Source organism: Pelobates fuscus, chromosome 4 (genome assembly GCF_036172605.1).
Source record: "Pelobates fuscus isolate aPelFus1 chromosome 4, aPelFus1.pri, whole genome shotgun sequence".
NCBI lineage: Eukaryota > Metazoa > Chordata > Amphibia > Anura > Pelobatidae > Pelobates > Pelobates fuscus.
Window position 1 is genome coordinate 338,816,878 of NC_086320.1, and position 12,661 is coordinate 338,829,538.

Below are 12,661 nucleotides of genomic sequence, written 5' to 3' on the forward strand. Positions count from 1 at the left end.
GGAAGACCCACAATTCCTCGTATACTGAGAAACCACAAGCTATGACTGATCTGTTCACCTCAATAGTACAGACACATAACCCGACATGGGCTGATTGCCAGCAGTTATTAATGACTTTATTCAACAATGAGGAAAGGACAAGGATTAACCAAGCGGCCATTAAAGCACTAGAGGATAAAGCCCGTACTTTAAACCAAGCCAATCCATCAGCATGGGCCGCAACACATTATCCCAACACCGATCCCGATTGGAATGTAAATGGTGCTGATATGGTTCAACTCAGAGCCTATAGAGACGCTATAATTGCTGGCATGAAAGCCGGAGGAAAGAAAGCTATTAACATGTCGAAGACAGTTGAGGTGATTCAGAAAAGTGATGAAGCGCCCAGTGTCTTTTATGACCGATTATTGGAGGCATACCGCTTGTATACCCCCTTTAATCCGGAAGACGCAGATAATTCCCGAATGGTGAACTCCGCCTTTGTCAGCCAAGCTTACGGAGAGATTAAGCGCAAGCTACAAAAGTTAGAAGGGTTTGCAGGTATGTCAATCACCCAACTAATGGAGGTAGCGAATAAGGTTTATATGAATAGGGAAACAGAAAGTAAGAAAGAGGAAGAGCGCAAGATGCGTAAAAAGGCTGATATGCTAGCGGTAGCGATCGCAGGCGTAGATAGACGGGGCCCAGATATAGGCGATAGTAGATGGAATGAGGAACCTCTAAGTAGAAATCAGTGCGCATACTGTAGGGAAGAAGGGCATTGGAGAAATGAGTGTCCTCGAAGAGAACAGTGTGAGAAAGACAGACCTAGGATAGGTTATGGAAACTTTAGAGGCAGAGCGAGAGGTAGAGGAGGCCCCGGAGGGAGTAATGGTAATAGAGGGAGTAATGGGAACAGAGGAAGTGTTAGGGAAGATAGATATATCCCAGCAGCGCAAAGGTCCCGCGATAGAGAAGGCAGGGACTTTGTAGGATTGGCTGACACGGTCATGGAGGACTATTGATACCGACCGGGCTCCATCCCCCTTGGTCGAGCGGAGCCTATGGTCGATGTATCAATAGGGGGAAAAAGGAGTGCGTTCATGATCGACACTGGTGCTGAACATTCAGTGGTGACTAATCTAGTTGCTCCTCCATCTGGAAGGACTATTACTGTGATAGGAGCAACTGGAAGAAGTGCTGAAAAACCGGTTCTTAAAAGTCGACTCTGTACATTGGGAGGCCACGTAGTAAAACATCAATTCCTTTATATGCCTGAATGTCCAGTCCAATTGCTGGGACGTGATATGCTATCAAAATTACAAGCGCAGATTACGTTCCTACCAAATGGAACAACATCCTTAAAGTTTAATGGACCTTCAGGTATCATGACATTATCCGTACCAAAGGAAGAAGAGTGGCGACTTTATACAGTGTTGACTAGCCAAAACCCTAGGAGTGATGAAACATTATTTAACATACCAGGAGTTTGGGCAGAGAACAACCCACCAGGACTGGCCCGCAATATTCCACCTATAAAAATTGAACTAAAACTTGGGGTTTATCCAGTGAGCCTAAGACAATACCACATCCCGCAGAAGGCTAAGAAGAATATCCAATCCTATCTGGATAAGTTCATACGGTATGGTATCCTAAAATTCTGTACTTCCCCCTGGAACACCCCATTGCTGCCTGTTCAAAAGCCCGGTACAGATGAGTATCGACCTGTGCAGGACTTGAGAGCAGTCAATGATGCGGTTGTTAGTATACATCCAGTTGTACCCAATCCATATAACCTGCTTGCTTTAATTCCGGGCGGGGCTACCTACTTTACAGTCTTAGACCTCAAAGATGCCTTCTTTTGCCTCCGAATTGCCGCAGAAAGTCAATGTATTTTCGCTTTCCAATGGGAGAACGCTGTAACGGGCTCAAAACGCCAAATGACTTGGACAAGACTGCCCCAAGGGTTTAAAAATTCACCTACCCTATTTGGTTCAGCCCTAAGTCAAGATCTACTGGATTTTGAGTCCATCCCAGGAGAGTGTGTATTGTTACAATATGTAGATGACTTGTTGATAGCAGCAGTTACGAAAGAAATCTGTCAGCAAGCAACGCACGATCTACTACACATTCTCTGGAAGGCAGGATACAAGGTGTCTAGAAAGAAGGCTCAGTTGTGTTTGCCAACTGTCAAATATCTGGGATTCCATATCTCTGAAGGTCAAAGAATTATGGGGCCAGAGAGAAAAGAAGCTGTCTGCCAAATACCAATACCCAAGAATAGAAGACAAGTGCGAGAATTCTTGGGGGCAGCAGGCTTCTGTAGGATATGGATTCCCAGCTATGCGATACTGGCAAAACCTCTGTACGCAGCTATCAAAGGTACAGAGCACGACCCCTTCTTATGGACCCAAGAACAGCAAACGGCATTTGAAGATGTGAAGAAGGCTTTGATGAGTGCCCCAGCATTAGGTCTACCTGATCACACACGACCATTCTACCTGTATGTACACGAGCAAAGAAGAATGGCTGTGGGAGTATTGACACAGTACTTGGGATCATGGCAAAGACCTGTTGCCTACATGTCTAAGCAATTGGATGCAGTGGCCAGCGGACTTCCACCTTGTCTAAGAGCCGTAGCTGCAGCCGCCCTGCTAGTAGCTGAAGCCGATAAACTCACTCTGGGTCAAGAACTTTATGTACGAGTCCCACATGCAGTACAGACGTTGTTGGATTACAAAGGAAATCATTGGTTTAGTAACAGCCGTATGACCAAGTATCAAGCAATGTTGTGTGAAAACCCAAGAGTGCATTTAGAGACTGTAAACACCTTAAATCCAGCTACCCTTTTGCCACAACCTACTGAAAGTCAACATGATTGTTTGGAAGTAATGGATGAAGTATTCTCAAGTAGACCAGATCTTCGTGATTTTCCCATCCAGAACCCTGGTGTTCAATATTACACCGACGGCAGTAGTTATGTGAAAGAAGGGATCCGCTATGCAGGATATGCAGTGACAACAATAGACAAGGTGATAGAAGCTCGGCCACTGGCGAAAGGAACATCAGCACAAAAGGCAGAATTGATAGCACTGACACGAGCGTTACAATTGGCTGAAGGTTTAAGAGTGAACATCTACACGGACTCCAAATATGCGTTTTTAACCACTCATGCCCACGGAGCTTTGTATAAAGAAAGAGGACTACTGAATTCAGAAGGAAAAGAAATCAAATACGCAGCTGAAATCCTACAACTATTGGAAGCAGTGTGGGAGCCGAAAGAAGTCGGTATCATACATTGTCGAGCGCATCTGAGAGGAGATGGTGATGTAACTAAGGGAAATCGGATGGCAGATAGTGCAGCTAAGCGTGCTGCTGAATCAGGAAGACAGGAGTATGTGGGGCATATAGCTGCTCTTATACCAACTCCACTGTCCCAATGGACTCCAGTTTATACAGCTCAAGAAGAGGAGTGGTTAAAGACTGAACCAGGAAAGTATTTGGAGAACAAGTGGTATCAGCTAGAAGATGGAAGAATAGTCATACCAGCATCACTAGCGGTAGAAATTGTCCAAAATTATCATAACGGGACACATTCTGGGAGAGACAGTACTGAAGAATCTCTCAGAAAACATTTCTACATACCAAGATTGTCTAACTTGACTCAGGCCATTGTACGAAGATGTGTAACGTGTGCTAAAAATAATGCAAGACAAGGACCAGTAAAGCCACCAGGAGTCCAGTTTATGGGGGGACTCCCCATGTCCGATCTACAAATAGACTTTACAGTGATGCCTAAATCGGGTGGACATCGTTACCTGCTGGTAATTGTGTGCACCTATTCAGGCTGGGTAGAAGCATGTCCTACTCGTACAGAGAAAGCAGGAGAAGTTGTGAGATTCCTGTTACGAGAAATAATACCCCGATATGGACTACCCTGTTCTATAGGATCGGACAATGGTCCAGCTTTTGTTCATCAGTGCCTACAACAACTGACTCATATGCTTGGTATAAAGTGGAGGCTTCATACTGCATATAGACCCCAGAGCTCTGGTAAGGTAGAGAGAATGAATAGAACTATTAAGAACCAGTTGGCTAAAATGTGTCAGGAAACCCAACTTAAGTGGAACGTTCTCTTACCCATAGCTCTATTGCGAATCCGCAGTACCCCTACCAGAAGGATGGGCCTCTCTCCTTTTGAAATTATGTATGGGCGACCACCTCCCGTACTTGGTAACTTAAGGGGGGATTTGAGTCAGTTGGGAGAAGGAATTACCCGGCAGCAGGTTGTAGAGTTGGGTAAGACTATGGAGGAGGTACAGAAATGGGTACAAGATAGATTACCTGTGAATATTTATCCCCCTGTTCATAGTTATCATCCAGGAGATCAAGTGTGGATTAAAGAGTGGAATAATGTACCGTTAGGGCCCAAGTGGAGAGGTCCTTATGTTGTTCTTTTGTCTACCCCTACAGCGATAAAAGTAGCCGAAGTGACTCCGTGGATACATCACTCCAGGGTTAAACCAGCAGCAGTCGATTCTTGGCAAGTTACAGCAGATCCAGAGAATCCCTGCAAGATCCGGTTAAAACGCACTACTCAGTCGGAGTAACGAGGAACTATTGTGGATTACAAATTTTATTATTTTTGGGATTTGGTGCGTGAGTGAGAAGGCCATAATAAAGCCTGTCCGCCCACCGACGTATAGTTTATAAGCCAGGGAAAGTCTCGAAGGGACTCCTGTGAAGACGAGCAGAACTCCATTCCCTGCAGCCCTTACATCCTGGAAGCTGAGGTGCCTTCGCACGGACGAAGACTGAGGATGACGGCGAAAGATGTGTTTTTGATAGTGTTTATTTATATGTGTTTTTATATTCAGGAAGGTAGAGGTACCGACACTCCTAGCTGTGAGGTATGCATTAAGACTACGAGAACAGGTAACCATATTTCCCAAACCCTAATTTGGCATTCACAATACGAATGTAAAGGAGATGTATCGAGATGTAGATACCTAAATATAGACTATAGTGTGTGCCATTTAGGAGTAGGAGAACCTAAGTGCTTCAGTCCGGAGTATCAACCTCGTACAATTTGGTTGACTCTCAGGAATGGAGATCCTCAGGGGACCCTAATTAATAAGACGGTGTTAGAATCCGTACACTCTTCGGGTGTTCTGCTATTTGATGCGTGTAAAGCAATATCGAGTGGTAGAAAGCCGTGGAATGTATGTGGGGATCTTAGATGGGAGAGGACGTATGGGTCTAATGATAAATATATTTGTCCCAGTAGTAAAAATAAATATGTGAGTCCTAGATGCCCAAATAAAGACTATAACTTCTGCCCATATTGGTCTTGTGTGGGGTGGGCGACTTGGGGACAGACAGTAGACAAAGACATGATAGTGACTAAGTTGCCGACTAGCCCATATTGTAAGTCTATGGAATGTAATCCCATCCATATACTTATAAATAACCCCGATAAGTTCTTAGACAAATATGGCAATTTATTTGGGTTTCAGATATACGGGACGGGTTTAGATCCTGGGACAGTATTGTTTATAGGGATAGAGACTGATACGGTATCCTCCCAAACTCATCAAGTATACCATTCCTTTTATGAAGAGATGAGTATAGATAATAAGATCCCCCATAATGCTAAAAACCTGTTCATTGACTTAGCTGAAAGTATTGCCGGTAGTCTTAATGTTACCAACTGCTATGTGTGTGGAGGTACTAACATGGGAGACCAATGGCCTTGGGAAGCAAAGGAGGTAATGTCCGGTTCTGAGGCAGTTGACCAACTAATATCTACACAAGCCGATTATCATATGAGTGTTAGAGGTAAATCTGAGTGGAGATTAAAGACCTCCATCATAGGTTATGTTTGCATAGCAAGGAAAGGAATAATGTATAACACTTCTGTAGGAGAATTAACTTGTCTAGGGCAAAAAGCTTATGATGATGATACAAAGAATACAACTTGGTGGTCGGCTTCAAATGTCTCAGAACCATCTAACCCGTTTGCTAGATACGCCAATTTAAAGGATGTGTGGTTTGATTTATCCATCACATCTACCTGGAGAGCCCCAGCAAATTTGTACTGGATCTGTGGTAAGAAAGCCTATTCGGAGTTGCCACAGGACTGGGAAGGGGCATGTGTGTTGGGTATGCTCAAACCATCCTTCTTCTTGTTACCGATTGAAACAGGTGAGACTTTAGGTGTTAAAGTGTATGATGTGAATCATAGGAAGAAAAGGGGACCCATAGAGATAGGCACCTGGGAAGATAATGAATGGCCTCCCCAGCGTATCATAGATTATTATGGGCCAGCCACGTGGGCTGAGGATGGTACCTTTGGTTACAGAACCCCTATTTATATGCTCAACCGTATTATAAGATTACAGGCGGTGGTTGAGATTATCACCAACGAAACATCACAAGCGCTCAATCTTCTAGCGAAGCATAACACCAGGATGAGGACGGCAGTCTACCAAAATAGATTAGCCTTGGATTACCTTTTGGCAGTAGAGGGAGGTGTATGTGGGAAGTTTAACCTGAGCAATTGCTGTCTTCAAATAGATGACGAAGGGCAAGCAATAGCTGAGCTTACTAGCCATATGGTTAAACTAGCGCATGTGCCTACTCAGGTATGGAAAGGGTATAATCCAAGTAGTTGGTTTGGTAGCTGGTATGAGTGGTTTGGAGGGCTTAAGGCAGTGGTAGGTGGAGTCCTACTGATTTTAATGTTGTGTCTACTCCTGCCGTGTCTTATACCCTTAGTAGTTAGGTCTGTGCAAAGCCTGATAGAAAATATAGCAGAGAGGAAGGCTGCTGCACAGATAATGGCGATTTATAAGTATAAGGCTCTAGATCAGGGAGAACCAATGCAGGAAGATGAGTGTTGAAGATTCACATCATAAGATAAGTCTGGTCTGGTTCATGGTAACTTGCGGTGTATGCAAACCAAGGTTAAGTGATGCCTCAAGTAATTGTGAAATATCAAGAGGCATCAAAGGGGGGAATGTGGTGGAATCTCGGTAAAAAATAAATTTAGTAGGCCGAGATTACCACGTGGCATGTGTACGTGCATATGCTGACGTATCGATCAGTTGGTTGCACGAGGCAAGATACGATCAGTAGTGTACGGAGCATGTGCAAGAATACAGGATGTAGTATTCCCCCTCCTCCATTGTGCTGGACAAGCCATGCGGTCAAACAGGAAGTTAATTCTTATTTGTGTTGATTGGTTAAGAGAATGTGCGGGTGGAGCTTAATATGGGAGGAGTTATGTGCCTATATAAGGAGCCTGCACTATTGTCCGGGGCTCAGAACTTGCTGTATTTTGGTGACGCTAGTCCCTCTGAGTCCCGATCGGTGATCCAATAAAGAATCTCTTCCTTCCTGAAGAAACCTGTGTCCATCTCTCTGTGCTTCGCTTCCGTCAGTTTCTCCGGTATCAAAATGACACATCCTGAAACTACAAGTGTGGATCAGGCCCCACTAAATTTGCAAAGACCCAATATAGAGAAGTTCTATTTCAGACTTGTACCTATTACTGTCATTAAGAAACACCGTAATAATCTAAAAATGAAAAACCAGTCTGGACCTGATCAAATCGCAGCAATGCTGTTGAAGCTCAGTGCACCGGCAATTGCTAAACCTGTCACAATCCTAATTAACGAATCCTTGGTGTCTGGATACATACCCAAACTTTGAAAGACTGCAAGAGTAGAGCCTGTCCATAAAAGTGGTAACACTACTTTGGTTTCTAACTATTGCCCAATATCATTGCTCCCGGTATTGTCAAAAATCTTAGAAAAAAGTGCCCATACGCAACTATGTGAGTATTACCAACAATCTAACTATCTGACCCCTGATCAAATCGTGTTTTCGTACAAATCACTCCACTACCACTGCCCTCTTAAAAGTTTGCAATGACATCCAAGCTGGCGTGGAAAAAGGAGACCTAGCTGGAGCTATTTTACTTGATTTAGCAAAGGCCTTTGACACAGTAGACCATGACATTCTACTGCACAAATTAAAAAACTCAGGTATTGGTGATTGTCCACTAACCTAAAGCTAGCAGAATGCTTGGTTGTATAGGGAGAGGTATTAGCAGTAGAAAGAGGGAAGTGCTCATGCCATTGTACAGAACATTGGTGAGACCTCACTTGGAGTATTGTACGCAGTACTGGAGACCGTTTCTTCAGAAGGATATTGATACTTTAGAGAGAGTTCAGAGAAGGGCTTCTAAACTGGTTCATGGATTGCAGGATAAAACTTACCAGGAAAGGTTAAAGGATCTTAACATGTATAGCTTGGAGGAAAGACGAGACAGGGGGGATTTGATAGAAACATTTAAATACATAAAGGGAATCAACACAGTAAAGGAGGAGACTATATTTAAAAGAAGAAAAACTACCACAAGAAGAGGACATAGTCTTAAATTAGAGGGACAAAGGTTTAAAAATAATATCAGGAAGTATTACTTTACTGACAGGGTAGTGGATGCATGGAATAGCCTTCCAGCTGAAGTGGTAGAGGTTAACACAGTAAAGGAGTTTAAGCATGCGTTGGATAGGCATAAGGCTATCCTAACTATAAGATAATGCTAGGGACTAATGTATTTAGAAAATTGGGCAGACTAGATGGGCCGAATGGTTCTTATCTGATGTCACATTCTAAGTTTCTATGTAACCTGGTTTCGATCATATGTATCAGATCGCTCACAATGTGTGTCCATTTCTGACAGCAACTCCCTCCCTCTCCCAGTCACGTGTGGTGTTCCTCAAGGTTCCATTTTCGGCCCCCTGCTATTCACATTATTTATAAATTATCTGACTAATGCGTACAAATGTACACATGTACACAGACGACACAGTAATCTATGCAAGCAAATCCGATCTACCGCAGCTTGAGGCTGTGCTCCAAGACCAGTTTACAGAGGTAGAAAAGTGGATCACAAAAAACAAACTCTTCCTAAACACTGACAAAACTGTCACAATGATCTTTGGAATAGTACCTAAATTACACAAATTACACAATTCCCACCTATCCATCAAAACAAAATCAAATGTCACACTGACTGCAGTTCAGTCTTTCAAATACTTGAGTGCCCTGTACAGAAACAAATCCTGCCTAAGCCCTACAGTAAAGGAAAAGAGTGTACAGCAAATGCTGATGCCAATCATTGATTATGGGGATGTAGTATATGCACCTGCACCGCACACCCACCTTAATAAACTTAATAGATTGTATAACTCGTTCTGCTGATTTGTGCTACAATGTAATTACAGGACCCACCATTGTGACATGGAGCTAACCTGGCTGTCGCTGGAATCCAGACGCACCCTTCATCTTTCCAGACTTGCGTTTAAGAGCGTTTCGGGGAAGCTCCCACCCTACCTGAGCAGAATGCTCTCCCTGGCTGTTCCCACCTCCTATAGCCTCTGATTCAGTACCAGCACTTTATTTAGTCTGCCTCAATACAAAAAGCAGCTCGATCCTCCTTTTTCTACAGAGTGCTGCAATTATGGAACAACCTCCCAAGCCTAAATCTTCCCCAAGCCTAAAGTCCTTTAAGAGATCCCTCTCTACATACCTCAAAACAGAATGCACCTGTCATGGTTGATTATATATTTCCTACCTGTTCTATGTTAAATTTTGTATATATTGTGTATTAATATTGTTTTTGTATTTTATTGTATCCTACTGTATCAATGCAATGTTTTGTGGACCCAGGACATACTTGAAAACAAGAGAAATCTCAATGTAACTTTCCTGGTAAAGTATTTTATAAATAAATAATAAATGAAAAAAGGCATATGCCTTCATTTTAGTGATTGGGATGTACCTCAAATTCCCAAGAAATTATGGAATGTAATGGTTTTTAGAGTTTACAGAAGTGATTCTACATTTATGCTAAAAGATAATGGATGCTAATTTCAGGTTTGTTAGATACATTTTACATGAACAAAGCATTAAAGGAACACTCCACTGAATCCCCCCTCCCCCCATCCCACTGTTTTGTAGATATACTCCCAACGAAAACATGTATAAAAGCGTGTATTTTGTTTTTCAGCATGTGCTCTTTGAGGGCATTTGAGAAAACTGCTTGTAAAAGCTGCACACCTTCTATCCACAGGCTTTGCAAGCCTTCCCCCCTCTTTTCCTGGCACGGATTGAGAAGTCTTTGTGCTGAAGCTCAGAGAGCGCGCGCATGTGCAGGTGGCTTTCCAATGCTTCTCAATGAGCTATAGTTCAGCTCATTGTGAAGGCAGGCACATTATAGCCCAGCGTGCCTGCCATTTCCATTAGCTATGTTAGAGTTGTCATATCATCCTAACAAATCAAGTTGTTCATCCATATAATAACAGGCATATATTTATTTTAGAACAAGTGCAAGGGATTTGTGCACAAGCCTACTGATTTCTATTGAAATCAGCACTTTTATAAACTGTTGAACAAAACTGCAGGCTCTAAATAAAGCACTTCAGCAGGGTAAATAAAGCATATATAAAGCACTTCAGCAAGGTAAATAAAGCAATTCAGCAAGGTTAATAAAGCACTTCAGCAAGGTAAAGTCCTTTATGTGCCTGGAGTGTACCTTTAAAAGTTCAATCCAATTTCTGAGATATGTTTAAATTAGTAGACTCATAGCCAAAGACACTATGGCAAATCTGGGAGCGTGCTGTAGGTGCATGTGCCCGGGCGCAGAATGAAGATGGGCGCCACTGCCAGAGCTGGATTATCAATAAGCTCTGGACCTGATTGAATACCCTTCTCCAGCCGACCCATTAGAAATCTTTTCCCTGATGGTTTGTGGTTCTGTTTTTTTTTAACCTGCACTGGTGATTTTCACAAAGAGCGATGGACTGCCTCACCTCCTAACCCTGTCACACTCACCCAACCTGTCACACTCAATCCTCTCACCCTGTCTCTCCCACACTTCACACCTAGCCCCCCCTCACAATATCACATGCAACACCTGAAGATAGTAATTGTCATATACATACACATGAAATATAGCCTCACCATAAACAAAACACACAAACAGCACAAGCAGCTCCTGTTAGAACAATTACTTTAGGATCCATGGCGGCTGCCAGAAAAGCTGACCGGCATCTGCATGCCTGAATCTCACTGATCCCAGAGTGCACCAGCTGCCTGCACTTGATAAGAGAAATAAGGGGCTCCCAACTAAGTCTTTGCCCACAATGAAATAATGTCTAGCTTCACCACTGCAAAGAGAAGTCGGTGCTATGAGAAAAAAAGAAAAAGAGGAGTTCTGGGACAGCACCGCAGCTAGCGAAGCATTCATTATTTTGTGTCAATCTGATGAAAAAAACTCAATTGCTGAATAGCTTAATAAAAACAAAAGAAAAAAAAAATGTCTACTTGATGCCAGGAATTTAGTTTGAACTATTTATTAAATGGTGCTATGGTCCTTTATGAGATGACATGTACTAGTTATGTTTGGGTATATGGTACGCCTGCTTTGAAAGAAGGTAAACACTGTTTGTTAGTATATGTAGCAATGAATAAGCATACATGGGTACTTTACACTTTTTATGGCTTATGGTCAGTTTTTTATATAAATAATTTTGTGGCTTCCCTATCTATGCTCATCACATCATCATAATACCTTAATATGGAGCCCAGTGAGCAGTGTGCATTTAGTTTCTTCGAGAAACTGGATCAAGTGTTATTGTGTGAATAAGTTTGAAATAGAATTATGTTGGGTTTCTAACTGTGCTTTGAGATGCGTTCTATTTAAACTGATTGTTAGGGAACACTTTTCAGGATATTCTGTTCTGGTAAGAATTTAGCAGGTAGGTCTCTTCAACAAGGCTACGGCTATACCTACTTTGGCAGAGCTATTTCAGTGTCACCATGCTTACACTTGATAGTTGCCAGTAGGGGTGCTTTTTTGTTCTTTTCTTTTTCACCAGTTATCCACTGAACACAGACTAACCTGACGGTACTACTACTATGATTTATACATATAAATTATATACATATTTGTTTTACTTCAATCACCCTTTTTAAAAGCAACTAAAGAAATATGACATGACCCAGGTGTCCACCACTACTTTCAGCTCCGGGCCAATACAAAGTGCCATTTTTTAGGAGGACTGCTTGTGTTCATTTTAAACCGAAAAAATGCAACAGCATATTTTGACTTACTCTTGCTATTTCTTCCTCTATCCTTTCACGGTAACGTTCCTCCATTAGCTGGTTTATATCGGAGTGTTTTTGTTCCTCATTATTACTAAGCTGATACAGTGAAAGTTCCCCAAAGGTTTCATACAAAATGTCTTTCTTGGCCTGCTTCAGTTGCGTGATCTCCTTTTTTAAACTTGCATTCTCCAGGGAATATTTCTCCGTCAGATCTGCTTTCAGACGATCCAATTCTGCTTCATGCTGTTTTTTCAGTGCATTTACTTCATCTACATAACGCCCGTATAAAGCTTGTCTCAGAATATGTAACTGTTGGTAAATGGGGCCAGAAAATGCCATCTTAAAAAAATAAAAAATAAACATAAAAAATGTAAACAACATTAGTCTTTTCTGAGCATACTTTAGAAAGGATTTTCATTGAACACACTAGATCACATTTGTGATGCTGAAATCAACGACTGTCGTAACTCTTGCAGATTTTAGATATTTAACATACATCATGTTT

At 42.3% G+C, this 12,661-nt stretch overlaps 1 protein-coding gene across 1 annotated transcript in view; it reads right to left on the reverse strand.

The window, feature by feature from the left end:
• AKAP9 (A-kinase anchoring protein 9) overlaps positions 1 to 12,661 on the reverse strand; it is a 227,508-nt gene that overhangs the window by 135,844 nt on the left and 79,003 nt on the right. Inside the window, exon 16 of the mRNA XM_063452457.1 lies at positions 12,163 to 12,495. Coding sequence (XP_063308527.1) covers positions 12,163 to 12,495 — 333 coding nt within the window. The remainder of the gene's footprint in view (positions 1 to 12,162; positions 12,496 to 12,661) is intronic.